The sequence below is a fragment of the Acomys russatus genome, chromosome 2, assembly GCF_903995435.1.
Source record: "Acomys russatus chromosome 2, mAcoRus1.1, whole genome shotgun sequence".
Classification (NCBI taxonomy): domain Eukaryota; kingdom Metazoa; phylum Chordata; class Mammalia; order Rodentia; family Muridae; genus Acomys; species Acomys russatus.
In genome coordinates, this window is record NC_067138.1 from 101217550 (window position 1) to 101232344 (window position 14795).

At 44.4% G+C, this 14795-nt stretch overlaps 1 protein-coding gene across 4 annotated transcripts in view; it reads left to right on the forward strand.

The window, feature by feature from the left end:
- The window catches only part of Fggy (FGGY carbohydrate kinase domain containing), a 364828-nt gene that overhangs the window by 197417 nt on the left and 152616 nt on the right, over window positions 1–14795 (forward strand). For all 4 annotated transcript variants that reach the window (XM_051164348.1, XM_051164353.1, XM_051164357.1 and 1 more), the window contains one exon: window positions 3510–3613. In XM_051164348.1, the coding sequence (XP_051020305.1) occupies window positions 3510–3613 (104 nt within the window). The remainder of the gene's footprint in view (window positions 1–3509; window positions 3614–14795) is intronic.

Genomic DNA, 14795 nt, shown 5'->3' on the forward strand with positions numbered 1-14795 from the left:
GCTTTCTGAAGAATTCAGAATAAACTGAAAGTTTTACAATATATGAAAGGCCCCAGCATTGCTTGAGGGCTGTGTTTGTCAAAACCTCATCTCATGTATACGTGTAACTGGTGGTTTCTCTATAGATTGGGAAATATTTATTCAGAAAGGAGAAAGCCCACCCCACTCCCACCATCTCTTCCTGTTCTCTGACTGCACGTGAGCTTCTTGTCTTGAGGGCAGTAGCCCTTCCAAGGTCTGCATGGCCTTAGGAAAATGAAAACAGCACTCCTGAGGTTACCATGCTCTCGCAGGTGCCTTACCTGGGTGCTGCTGTGGAGTTCAGGGTGGCACCAGGCAGTGCAAAGACCCTCCCTCCCTGAGGAAATCTAGTAAGAGCAGCTTCTTGCTGGTTCAGCCAAGTGTGGCTGGTGTCTGTGCATCAGGACTGGAGGTGAAGGTCCTGAAAGGAGCATTAGCTTATTTCCAGCAGGCCCATTAGAGGAAGCGCGAGGCCCCTGCGCTCGAGAGCAGGTGAGGGAGGACCGTTGTTGACTCCATTCTGTCATTTTGGAGAAAGGGGCTAAATTCTAATTTGTAGCAGGACTGGGGGCTAATAAAGCACTGCTTTTTCAAATTGTTGACTGGGACACTCAATATGCTCCATGGTACACAAATTTCCAAGATCATTTACCTTATATAAGACAATTAAATTAAGACCATAAAATGAGAAAACAATGAAAAATCGACGGCTTCAAAGCCCCAGAGAACAGTGTCCAGTCTTGACACTTTTTTTTTTTTAATATCTGTATGACCCCAAATGCCAATTACTTGAACATTCTGGCCCTTTGCTTTCGTATTTATTAAGAGTATATAAAAAGGTTAGCATGGTACCCAGATTATCTTAGATGCCTGATATGTTTGACTGAAGCAATGGAAGAATAGAGCTGTTCTTTATGGGTAGTTCAGGTGATGATGGTGTTGGTGGCAGAGACAAGTCAGCTGCTCATTAGGCATCTGTTTTGAGAATATTGTCTCAATATCAGATCAGCAAACTGACTTTATTATTTGTCTCAGCAGATATTTATTTTCAAATTTCACTGTTTTCTCATTTTAACTTCCTAATTGTTCCATTGTAAGATAAATCCATAGTGACTACTAACTGGAGAAGAAAGAAGCAAAACCGTTTTCACACTTTTCTCCTTTCCCTATAGTTGGGAGTTGTTGGCCTTGTAATGTTAGAAGTGCCTGAACTTCATTCAATTGGAACTAGTTAGCAAGGTCCACTGGCAGGGATCCCTGAGTTTTATTATGCTGGGGACCAGTACTTGTCAGCCTCCTTTCTGTCAGGAATCTCACACCAACAAGGGACTCGGAGCTCACACAGGAAAACATCAGTACTCTGTGGTTGAGTACTAATTTCATGCACAGAAGTGTCAGCCAGGTACTGCACTTAAGAAGCTACCCCCAAGCCTGCCAGTCAGGGAAACATGGCTGAGTTACTGTAGTCTGAGTGGGGTGGGGCCCTAATAACCTATGTCTACAGAGATGAAGACCTCAGAAGTGTGTTTTCCCTGTATGTCCTAGCTTGGACGAGGCCGTCACCTTTCCTCTGGCTCCTGCATCCTGGCAAGGTGGATCTAGACCGAGACTGTGCATTGTGGTCCCCAGGGACAGCCTCTACGTTAGGGAACAGGACAGTAGGCTTGGTCTGAAAACAGATAGGCCCAAGACCCTTGCAGGTTCAGGCCTCATACCTCAGATACCCGCTCGCCGGGACTGACTTACCATGCTGAGCACAGGAGCTTTGGAAGAGCCACACTTCACATGCTACTGGACTTCTGAGCAGCTAGACTCTGAGAGAAGACTTCAGAAAGGTGTTAGAGCCTCTTACTGCTCCCCCCCACCCAGATCCTTCCTTCCTGTTCTGCCAAGAAAGTGGTAACATCAATATCTACAGACTTGTTGCCTGGTGAGACACTCCTACTTTGCCTTTAACTTGGCAAGGTCACAGGAATTCAGAATTTGAGCCTTGTGATTTCTAAAGGTGAACTAATTCTTCTGGGCTGAAATTCTCCATCCAAGGTTCTCTCTATCCCACCAGACTGCAAGCAGGGGAGTGCAAGGTCTTGTCTAACTTTTTGTTGTATTTATAAACAGTCTTTCTCTCAATCCATGCCTTGAGCTAGCAACTCCCCTATACCCTGGGCTGCCAGGCATGTAAGTAAGACAGTACTAGCTTCCCACAGCCTTTATTAGAGAAATTTGACATCTAAATTTTTCTGGTATCCTGTGCTGGGGGAGTCAGGGTCCATGAGACAGTTGAACTGGGGGACTGCATGTTTCCTAGATAGTCAGAAAAGTCCTTTCTGAGAAAGTAGCACTGACTTAAGAATAGACAAAGGGTGGCCTGGGAGAGGAGGTGACGAACAGCATTCCAGGCAGAGGAAAGAACAAAGGTCTTAGGGTACGAATGAATGAATGAATGAGTGAGTGAGTGAGTGAGTGAGCGAGCATCCTGTGCTATAGATTGAGAGCAGGGTGCTGCCGAGTTGATGAGCTCAAGCTGCGCTTTCTGCATCCTAGCTCCTCCTCCTCCGTACTCATCTGTCACCTCCTCTTTATATTGTAGTCATGCAGATTTGCATGTCTGTGGCTCCCATATCCTACACACATACACACACACACACACACACACACACACACACACACACACACACACACACACAGGTTCTCGGCGGCTATTTGAGGAAATGAAGGTGGAAGAGCTGTCTGTGTTATTAACCTCGCTTGCTCTCCAAGTATCAAGGATCTCAGAGGAGCTGTAGGAATCTGTATGAAGAGCCTGTTTCCCCGGTCGCTGAGTGGCTCTCTGCCACGTGGCATTCTTAGAACAGGGACTTGTCTTTTACACTTGGAGCTCTGGAAGGAGTAGAAATAAGAGTAGAGACGTGAGTGTCAAAAAGATTCAACCATCACACTGTTTCTTTGCTTTTGCCTTCCCTGACACTGGGATAAAATGTGTTAAACAGGTTCCAAGCCAGACTGCTTGCTTGCTTCTTACTAGTGCTTTGACTTGTACATGTCACTTAACCTCTGAAGATCTCAGTTTTCCCTTTGGTGTCTGTCTATGGCATTAACAATAGCTACTAGACAGTGTTAATATGAAGTGATCCATGCACCACACAACATAGAGATGGCTATTTAGTGGGCACAGATGTCTCAAGGCTGCTGTTTTTATGTAATTAATTACCATTGGTATTATTCTGATAAGGTTAGATACAGTGCATGGGCCAGAGGTATGCAGAAGCAGAATACAGTTCCTTGTTTGCCCTTGGATGGCAAATAAATTTTTGTCATTGTTTATTTTGTACTTTTTATATATTTTACTTGAGACTACACAGATTTTTACGCCTTGTTATTTGTCTTTTTTTCTTTTTGCTTGTTTTTAGCTTTCTTATACCACACCCCCTGCCCCGACCCCTGTCACTTTTCTTAAGAGGTATTTGTTTGGTTTTACTTTTTCACAGGAGTGATTGGAGCAGATGTGAGAGGTCACGGCCTTGCCTGTGAGGGACAGCCAGTGACGTCACGGCTGGCTGTCATCTGTGGAACATCATCCTGTCACATGGGGGTAAGTGTGACATGCACAGGGGCAAGGCCACCACATAGAACAGAGACGGACCAGGGCAACGTCTTGAACTACTGGCTCCTTCACCCCATCCACTCTTTCTGTCTCTTCCTTCCCCATCTCAATCCTGACTTTTATTTTGCCAGGTCTTTTTCCAGAGGCCAACTTGTTGAAAACAAGGAAAATGCACTCAATAAGTGCGCCTGGTCCCCAAAGCTGACAAAGCCACCCAGACATCTCTCCTCATAGGGCGGCTGCAAACGGGTGTCTATTTTCCTCAGCCACTGAGCTCTCCCTCCACAGGCATGAATCCATCTCTCTGGGAGTGTCCTGATGATGTATAGAATTAGGCTCCATATCATGACTTCAAAAGAACACTGATAAGCAATTTTCACTTTGTTAATTTTTCCTCCATGAATTAGTGGAAGGGCTTTCTCCAAGATTGCAGTAAAATTTAGTGCCTGCCTTAAAATTTATATCTTTTTTAAATGCATGAATCTGAAAGCATTCCATTTCGATAAGTACCCATTTCCACCATATTTTTATTTAAAAGTCATTACTCTGTTAAGCTTAGATGGACGACTCCTTGGATTTTTCCCAGATGAGTAAAAGCAGGCAGAAAGTGGAGGAGGAGGAGATGAGCAGGGAGCAGAGTGGGATGCAGGCAGTCTTCACAGCGAGGGAGCAAAGCTGTAAAGTCACTGAGCTTTTCTTCACAGCTAGACACTTTGATCGGATAGTATGGTCTGAAACCTTCTCTTTTGTCCTGCCTACTAATGTCTAGGAACAAAAGGATAGCATCAGCTTCCCCATAAATGAGATGGACTTATAATAAGATGCCATGGCCGAGGGTCCTCAGAACCAGCCTCAGCCTGAGGCCTGCTCTGTGCTGGGCACTTCTTCTCACCCGTGTCCTCTGTGTACATATGAACATGCTGCCCAGTTAGGTCCCAGCTTTCCGCAGAGCATGGAGTGCTCCAGCTCCTGGCTCCTGGCATGAGAAGTGTATGCATTCTGCCCTCAGGGAGCAACCTGTACGAGGCCAGCGTGGGATTAGCAGCCCTGTTTCTATAGAGCAGAAAGGGAACAGCGACTTACTCAGTCACTGGGAGCCCACAGTGACAGACATCTTCCTAAGGTGACACTTGGGCTGGCCCTTAAGGGACTACATCTTATTTCATGCTTCTCTGAATTCCAGGCAGTGTAGTACCTTTTTGTGGCCTTTTGTTGAAAAGGTTTTCTTCTTCTATAATATCCTGATTAAAGTTGCCCTCCCTCTGCTCTCCTAGTTGTTCCTCACCTCGCCTCCCTCCTGGATCAAACCCCGTTCTGTCTCTCTTTAGAAAACAAACAGGCTTCTAAGGGATAATAATGAGATAAAATGAACACATCAGAATAGCACAATACCCACAAATAGAAGGGAAAGAACCAAAAAAAAAGGCACAAGAGAGACCCACTTGTTCATGTACTCACAAATCCCATACAACCCTCACAAAACTGGAAGCCATAATATATACACAAAGTATGTGTATTTATTAGTAGATAGTACATGTTATGATTATATATGTGTGTATGTATTAGTCTCCATCACCGGCTTTGGAAGTCTCACTCACTCCATTTCAGCAGTGCTGTGCTGCAAGGACAAAGCTCCAGAGGCGAGATGGCCTCCTACCAGAAGGGAGGACAAGCAAGCCAGCTCTCCTTCCCATTGGAGTGGGCCTGCACTGCCAGCTTATCCTCGCTGACATCATTTAAATCACCACTGTCTTCAGTGGGACAGATCTCCTTTGCTTCCCAGGTCTGAGTCTCAGATGCTTTCCCGGCTTCAGTTCAGACTTCTGCGCAGAAGCAGTGCCCATGCACGGGAGACAGAACCTCCATAGCTTCCCTCCTTGCTACTGTCTCTTCGTAGGGCAGTGCTGGCTCTTCCTGCTGTCTCCAGGTTTTACAAATTAGAAAGATTAGACAGAAAACTCTAGCGCTTTCCTCGAGGTTACAAGATGCTGATTTCTGAAACAAAGAACCTAAAGCTTGCTCTGTCTGCTTTCGGTGCAGCTCCATATCATGTGTTCTTATCACATGCCCAGTACGGAACAGAGAGATGGTAGGCTTTCCAGTTTCCCGGTACAGGGTGCGGAACCTGTCTGTGCCCTTTTTTGACCCTGTGACCCTAGTGAACCACTCAATCTCACTAAGTCTTAGATTATTCATCCATCATGCAGGAGGCAAGGCTGCCTGTACCAGAGAGTTTTTGAATAGCGTGCATTTTATCCAAATGTGACTGGCACATCATAGACACTCAGAATGCTTATAAAAGTGTCCTGGTGACATAAATAGCTCACATGGAACAACTGTTGGAGTTTAACAAATTTGATAGACAGCTGCAGTTGGATATAGTAAGTGGTAGCCATAAAATGCCAGTTTACTGCCTTGTGTTGGACTAGAAATATAGTCCCCAGCACCACCTTGTTTTGTGCTTGCTAGTGGGCAGGAGCGTGCAGGCCGAAGGGATTAATCATCAACTCTAATGCTATGGCAGGAAAGCCAGCCTGGGCTCTTGAGGGCCTTTGATCTCCCTCAGGCACTCCAAGCACAGCAAGCTGGCAATAATAACACCTTTGTGAGGTCTAGGAGAGGCGCAGGACTGAGGAAACACTCCCAGAGAAGCTCAAGGGCCCCTTTGTTGTGGGTCTCGTAAATAAAACCACCAACGTCAGGGAAAACTCACCGACAGAGAACAGGTACCAAAGGACCTGGGTTTGTCAAGAAGTTGTTTTGATGCGACCAAAAGAATTCACTTTCTCCCCATCTGTCATTTCTGATGTTTCCAGTTCAGCGCTCGATTGACACAGAATTCCCTGGTACACTTTGTGCGGATCCAGGTGGCCTCTTTCAGATTCACCACAAAATACAAAGGAACGAATGAATGACCAAATAATTGAGTACTGGAAAGTTCTCAGAAGGCGTGCCTCTTCCAGTCCCTGTCACCTCCAGGAATGGGGAGGAAAGGCCTGGGGCAGAACACAGGCTGATCTGGCCTTTGACATTGTAGGAGATGCGAGTGTGGGCCGTACATTCATCTTCCCTGCGCGTGACTCAGTTAACAAGGGGACGCTGCTCTTTTTTCCGCTCTGTGAAAGAAGAGCTGCTTGCTCAGAGTCAATCACAATCAGCCCTTCAGAGAGCAGGATCCCATGCAGCAGGGGTTAGCCTGAGGCCAAAAAGTCACAGGGTCAGAGAGAGCTAATCCCTGCCGCTACTCCAGCACCCTTTTCAGGAGCTGTCAAGTCCTGTAACAGCTTGGCATCTAGTTATCCAGATAGCTCATCCAATAGGAAGGTGTCCTCGCCAGGAAGACTTGGTAGAAGCTGGGAGGTCTGAAGGTTTTTCCATCTCACCTGAACCTAGAGATAGAAGTGTTCTGTCACTGAGCAGACACTAAGTCTGAAAGAGGGAGGCTTCTTTGCTACCTGCTAAGGGAATTCAGGTAAAATACTGAATTTTGCAGTGCCTCTTTTCCTTCTTTCTTAGTCTGCTTTACATGGTAATGGCTTAGAACTGAAGCTATCACAACTAAGTCCTCTTTAGTTTCACATAGGAAACACTCAGGGATATGTGCACATAAAGATTACTAAGCACACATGCCCCAGGTCTTTCAGGGCCGGGGATATATAGTTAGAGCGGAATGCCTGGGGCCAGGTATTTTATAAGAAAGAGGACATGTTTCGCTAATAGTTCTCGGAGGCTGAGGGTATAATAATGTGTTGGTTTTGGTAAGGCGCCCAATGGTGGGAACATTGTGGAAGGCTTCGTGGCAAGAGTGCTGGCCACCTGGAGAGTTCATACAGTGAGGCGTAAAACCATAGACAGGGAGCATCCATTCTTGTACTGTCTTCTCTCCTCCACTGAGACAGACCTCTAGAACATTCCATCTCTGTCCCCCACCCCCTTCTATCCCCTTCACTGTACCCTCATACAGAGGGCCTGATCTTTTCTCCATGGCTCTGGAACACACCAAGGAACGCTTGGATTGCATGTAATCTGACCTCTGTGCTGTTGGGAAAGACAGATGGAGACCATGGCTCTGGTGAACCTGGGCTAGACAGAGTAAAGCCTTCCTCAGACCACACCATGTTGTTAGAACTGGGTAGTGTCACTAATGGCTCATTACAGCTGTCTCAGACCATCTGAGGAAAACCCTCCCCCATTTCCCTCAACACAAAGGGAAAGTGCATCTAGCTAGGGACATGCACCGTGTGCTCAGAGTGAAGTCAGTAAAGTATTTGCCTCCCCACCATGAAAATCTGAGTTCAGTTCCGAGAACCCATGCAAAGATATCAGGCCTCTGAGATGTGCTAGTAATCCCAGCATGGGGAAAACAGAGACAGCAGGACTGCTGGGGCTCACTGGCCAATCTGGCCTAAATTCATTGGTGAGCTCTAGACCAATGGGAGAGCTTGTCTCAAAGGAAGTATATGTTGTTCCTGAAGATAACTCCTGAAGTTTTCCTCTAGTCTTCATACACATTGGTGCACTTGAATACACACACGCGCGCGCGCACGCTCACACCCGCACACACACACATCTATGCATACACACATGGATTTTTCAAACCACAATGATGAGATTTATGGCATGCTTGCTGGGATGCTGAGACTGTGGGGAGCAAGAAGTCACAAAGCACTGCTAGGATTGGGATTGGCACCACTAGTGTGGAAGGCATTTTATCCGTTTCTTACACAGGAATACCTGTGATCCGGCCATTTCAGTCTGTGAAAGCTGGGCTGGACTATCTAGCACCATGATTCTAGCCGCCTATCAGGAATGCAACAGTCAGGCCAAAGGGCAGAAACAAAAGCCTCAGGAGAGTCTGTCTGGCATCTAGCCTGAGCCCCACTTGCCTCAAAAGACTCTAGCTTGCCCTAAGGAACTGTTTAAGTAGTAAAGGGAAAACCAGAGCAGTCCTGTTTAGCTCCCTTCTGATGAGCCCTGAGTACTTGGGGAATGGTATAGAAATGTACTCCTCTCCCAAGGACACAGGGGAAACCGCAGAGGGTTGAAAGTTCTAGAGGACACTCTTGATGGAGTGATGATAACAATAAATATTTATAACATTTTATGATGGCCTGTGAGGATACATCCTCGGAACTTCATGCAGCTCTCAGAGTTGCTGTGTCGGCACACAAGGACGGATCTGAGGCTCCGTGAGAGAAGCTGTCTATCAAGGTTAGACAGCAAGCAAATACCTAGCTAGGCTTTCAGCCCCAGCGGTGGGACTCCTGAGCTCCTTCTCTGTGCTCTTAGCAGAGCTAGGAGCCAGACTGGAGGCTGGGTTGGCTCTGCACTCAAATATTTTGTGGGAAAGAGGCAAGAGAGTCATGAGGCATATCTTTTCCAAAGGCTGATGGGAACTGCAGAGTTGGGCTGGACCATGCTATACCACAGTGCCCCATGTGCTGTTCTTGCCAGCCTTCCAAATCACTACCATGGCGGAGGACACGAGCATAAAGATAACAATAAAAATAAACAGCATCACTTGTCACCATCCTCCCCTGGGAAGGCAGCATTTATAGACTCTATTTAATCTTCTTTCTCTCCCTGCTGTTTTGTGGTCAAGTACTAAATCTGGCAATTTGAAAACATGCCACCAGCTTCCCAAGTCATGAAAATGTTTTTGTGGAAGAGCATTAAATGAAAAACACATTGATTTATTTTCCTTTTTCTATTCAGTGGGTTAATGGCTGTGTGGCTGCTCAGGGGATGCATAGCAGTGACAGTCTGTGCCTTTGCAGTGGCTCAGTGGGTTGGACTTGACCTGAAGGCAGCCACCACGGAGTCTGCACTGAGCACTGTGCAAGATACCAAGTACTGCAACTTACATGAAGTCACTGGGCTCCCATGTGGCTTTAACCTGGAGTTTAATAATCTGCCTCGTTACTTTTCTTTTAAAACTTTACTTCCCCGACTCAATTGAACACAGGCTTCTATTTCCCAATTCTACATGTTGAATAAATGTTCAGATCTTTGATTTTTTGCCACAAGAACCAACTTGTCTAGTTTTCAACTTAACCAATGTTTAGAGTTCTAGAAGAAACATCATCTCAGAGAACAAAGATCCAAACAGAATTTAGATTCTTTTAGTATGGGCTTGAAAGTCCCCTCCTAAAGGAACTGTCAAGGTCTCCCTCCTGCCAACAGGGTGAACAGTTCAAATGGGAACTGTCTTAAGGATTTAATATATATTCACCTCAAAGTAACTCAGCCTTAAACCATCAAGAAATGAAAGTCACTGTGGTGCTGTTGTGTGTTTTCAAACTTCAGGAAAACTAAGGGAAGTGGTGCTGGAGAAAGAGGAAGATTCAGTACCCGCTTTGTTGGGTTACGCTATGGAACAATGCCAGCACGCGGCTCATACCAGCTTGCCGTCACAGAAAGACACCCCCACCCAACAGTGCATTTCTACTTAACATGCGTCTAGCATTATGGTTGACATGTAGTAGATGCTCAGCATGTGTTAAATGGCCAAATGAACAGACACCCACAGAACAACAAGAGATAGTAACGATAGAGGTTTGCTGAAGAACAGGTCACATCTTTCTAGTTTGATGTCTCAAACTGTGGTCAAATGGTTGGCTGTGCAGCCATTGGAAGCACTAGCATATGAAGTATCTAGTTCCCGGGGAGTGCGGCTTTGCCTTCTCCCCTTGATTAAAGACAGTCTACACAACACAGAAGCCTAGCTTGGTACTATGCCATGGGAACAGAGCTGTTCACTAAATCATATCTTAAAGCAGATAAAAACAAACATATCAACCAACTCTAGTTGCCAAAGCTCTGTTTAAATGGGTTTTAAACTAGTAGTTTTGTTTTATGTGAAGCCATGTGAAGAATGGACCCTGTAACAGGAAGGTTGGTTTTGAGTGATGGATCTTCTTCTGGGTGCTTTCTGACAAAGATTGGTCAGGACTCTCAGGACTCATGCTCCTCTCCTTTGCCTACCTGAATCCCCACCCCTCAGCCCCCGGGGTTTCTGTGTAACTCCTCGCTGTGTACTTTGCTATAATTTCTGAAGACTTAACTAGGCCTTAAGTTGGTCCTGGGCCCCTGAGAAGGAAGAGTAACCCACAATGAGAATGAGCAGGTATTTTTGGTTTTTTGTATAAGAATTTACTTTCTATGAAATACAGAATTTCACTGTGATCAGCTCACAGAGAAAGAGGCCATGAATGCTACATACAGAAGGGCGTCACTCTTCCCAGAAATCCGTGCACAATTCTGAGTCCTAGCTGAGCATAGCAGGTCCTATGATCTAGGCCCTGTGACACTTTCACTGGTCCCTGGTGTCCCACAGTTTCTATTCTATTTTCCACCAAGTGTCTCCAGATCCTTTTATCTAAATTAATTGGGCCAGATATGTTTAAGCATAAAGAACCACTGGGATTTTTCAGTTGCTATTGTATACTGCCCAATAAATTATTAAACGTTTTTGGTATTTGTAGTTTTGTAGATGGAACAAGTACACTACATTTTCTCTTCCTTCAAAGAAAATACACTTTTATCACTTACCACCTGCATATAGCACACATATTAAGCACTTACTGTGTTATTTGTTATCCCAGAAAATGTCATCGTTACATTGTGTGGCCAGTGTTCAAATGAAAGATAAAGAGCCTGAGATATAGGAAGAGGAAGAACTGAGCTAAAGAAATAGCATAGGAACCCCAAGGTCACAACGCTGGTTGATATTTTCCTAAGATTTCTAACAAAGCTATCCCCTTCATGAAGCTATTTTCTTCCGGTACCACACTTAGTTGGCTGTGCCCCCATAGTCCAACAGAGCCCAGGTGTACCATTTCTTTTTTTTTTTTTTTTAAATTATTTTATTTTTATACATATACATTTATATTATTACACAGATATACAATAGACTACCTATTCTTATTCCTTGTCTTCACAACAAGTCTGAACCCCCTAAACAATTAGGAAATTGTCTGCTTCAGTGGTCTGTCCTTGGGGCATAAGTAAAAATTTAACATGTGACTTAAAAATCATAAACCCAAGACATCCATTAATGGATGATAATTTCTATCTCCAGTGAAATAGATAGTAAACATCAAAGCACACATTTAAGGATCTAAAATCTAGCTCTAAAAATGAAAGAAAAATTAAAAGTTACCCAGGTTTATGCATTTTATTGTTGTTAATGTTGTTGTTGAGAAAGGTCCTCATTAACCTGGAACTCAGTGTGTAGACCAGGCTAGCCTCAAACTCACAGAGGTCTCACTGTCTCTGTCTCCCAAGAGCTGGGATTAGAGGCTTGGGGAACTGTGCATGGTTTGTAAGGAGGGGGAATTCACTGGGCAAGAGATGCGGGATACAATTCTGTTTAAGAATCATGATAGGAGGGATGCATTGGATATTATTGCGTGCCGATTTCTTTCCCATGAAATCTGTATGTAGAGTTTCTAATTATAACAACTATATTAAAGTCCCTTATTGGATAAAACATTCACAGCTGTATAATAAAGAGGCAAATGTCACATTTTCATCAGAATAAAGGGTAATGCTAATATACTTAAATTAAACAGAAGTTAAAAGTGTTAAGGGGGGTTCACAGAAAATACTAAATAGACTACATTTCCCCCATGTAATACATGACGGAAGTGACATCATAAACTTTAGGTGTGTATAGTACTTTACGCACATTCTTTGACAGACAGCCTGGTTCTGGGTGAATATCTTATGACTGTCCCTGGGAGCAGTTTGTGCTGTGAGGTATGCTCTTGAACATCTGCCAGAACCTGACAGGAACCACCTAGAGAGAAAGCAGACCACGTGAGCAAAACCCCAGTGATGGAGTGTGCACATGTTCCTGGTGCTCATGTTCCTGGAGCTCGTCCAGTTATTCTTGTTCATGGGATTTCTTCTTATAAAGAAAGAACTTTTGCGTGGTGCTGTCGAGTGTGTGAAATGTTGTCCAAATTCGGTGCGCAGAACGCAGGGCAGCAGTCAGAACAGGTGATCTTTTCTTTCCCTTTATTCCTTTCTTTCTTTTTTTTTTTTTTTTTTTCTTTCCTCAAAGAAAGCTCAAAGGAACTAAACGATCTATTCAAGTGTCCCACAGCCACTAAGTGAAAGGACGAATACTGGGGTCCCCGGTCAAGCAAACCCCTAAGCTCTTTCCATGGCATCCTTAGTTACTTCTTCGTTGTTTGCTCAGATTTCAAGGATCCTACAGCTGGCCAGAATCTGGCTTGTTTCAGGAAGGACTCCAGGTTACATGTCACTAATTGTTACCCTCTCTAACTTTTCCATTGAGCGGTAAGCCAGTGCAGCTCAGCTAATGTGCACAAAACAGACCTGAGAAGCTCCAGCCGCACTCACCAGGGCTGATTTAGGAAGGTCTTCTGGGAAGCAGTAGATAAGCATCTGTCCCTTCGTTTTACTTTACTTTACTTATTTACTTCTTGCTGCCAGGCTAATACCCACGGCTTTGTGTATGGTCAGCATGTGCTCTACCAGGGAGCCATGCCACAAACCACAGAATCTATAATTGTAATGTGTACACAAGCTGTTCTAATGGGGGATTTTAAAAGGCCTGCACAAATGTCACCGGAGGACAACTGTATCTTTCCACAGTTTTTTTTCAGACCCTAGCAAAAGTCCCTTTGCATCGATGAGAGCCTAGATGTATGCTAGATGGTTATAAGATTAAAGTAAACAAATGCAAAATTAATAAAATATGAATACTATCAAGCTGAAGGACCCATCCCTGATGGGTTTGAGGCACACTACAGGGGTCTTTCAAAACTCCATCCTTTCAAAGATGTCCTTTGGTAGACTTAGGTCCAGCTGTTCTGAGGAGCCAGGACAGAGTATCTGGTAAAATCTGCTAGCAATTACAGGCTGTGGAATTTTTATGTTCTCTTGAAAAATGAGAGAGCCTGTTTGTATCTCTCTAAAGACAAACCCAGAAACCGAAGTGCAGATGCACCAGGGCACAACAGGAAGCCACAAAGCCTAAGATCTTTCCATGTAAATAAGAAGCTGCCCTCCTTTCTGAGTGGAGGATAGTCCCTAATCCAGCGTTTCGCCAAGCTCTTCTTTGAGCCTGAGCACAGTTAAAAGGCCACACCACAGGACAAAAAGCACTTAAAAATCCTTGTTTTGATCAGGACTTCAGCAAGCTTCTTTTGTGGTGGTGAATGATTTGGGGACACAGGTGCAGTTTGGACTAAATAACATTTATTGGTCACCTTTGTTCTTCTTGTAGTGATATTTGAAACCCCACTTCCTTTCACAAAATTATATTAATTCACATACATGCATAGGGCATTTTACATTGGTAAACCTCCCTCCTATCCCCCATCCTGGGACCTCTGGTCCAGGTGCAAAGTGGAGAAACATTGGTAACAATTAACTCACTTTTGTTGTTACCTCCATGTACACGGTCTCATTTGTTTATTTATTTATTTATTTGTAGATAAGGAAAATGTGGTAGGGAAAAACCCCTTAGGCTATGGGATTTGGTAGGCAGACCTATGTTCAACTATAGAGTGCCTTAGCTTCAGAATGTGTCTTTCTTTGTTCAGCACCGACTGTGAGCCAGGCATGGTGAGTAGAAGGAGACCTTGAGTCAGTTACAGTCCGAGGAAAGACATGGATGTCAAGCCAGTCACCAGAGGTGAATATGTCTAAATGGTGAGAACTGCTTTGTTTCCACACCCACAAATTGCATAACCATGCAAAGAAACGTTTAATTATGCATGTGCCCAACCCTCTACCAAGCCCATGCCTAAGTGAAATCCTGGGGAAATTATGGCACCTGTGTACCAATATACACACAAAACTTCGTCCTGTGCACCATGTATCATAATGTCCCCTGCTCACGTTTCCATTAGTAGAGAACATATTACTAAACCGTTGCACTCATATGTTGATGTGCCAGTTTGATGAAGAAACTAACTATATCTGTATATGATGGATAAGTGAAACAATCAGTAGTTAACACAGAAGAAATGAGAGAAATAGATACAGATTTATTGCATCCATAGAAATTCTAAAAGAAGTAAACAAATGATACAATTTAGGAGCCTAGGAAGACAAAGATACTAAAACCTTGGTGAATTATGTTTCCTGAGGGTGCCGGCTGTGGAGGAGATAAACGCTTTCAGGAGTGAGTTGG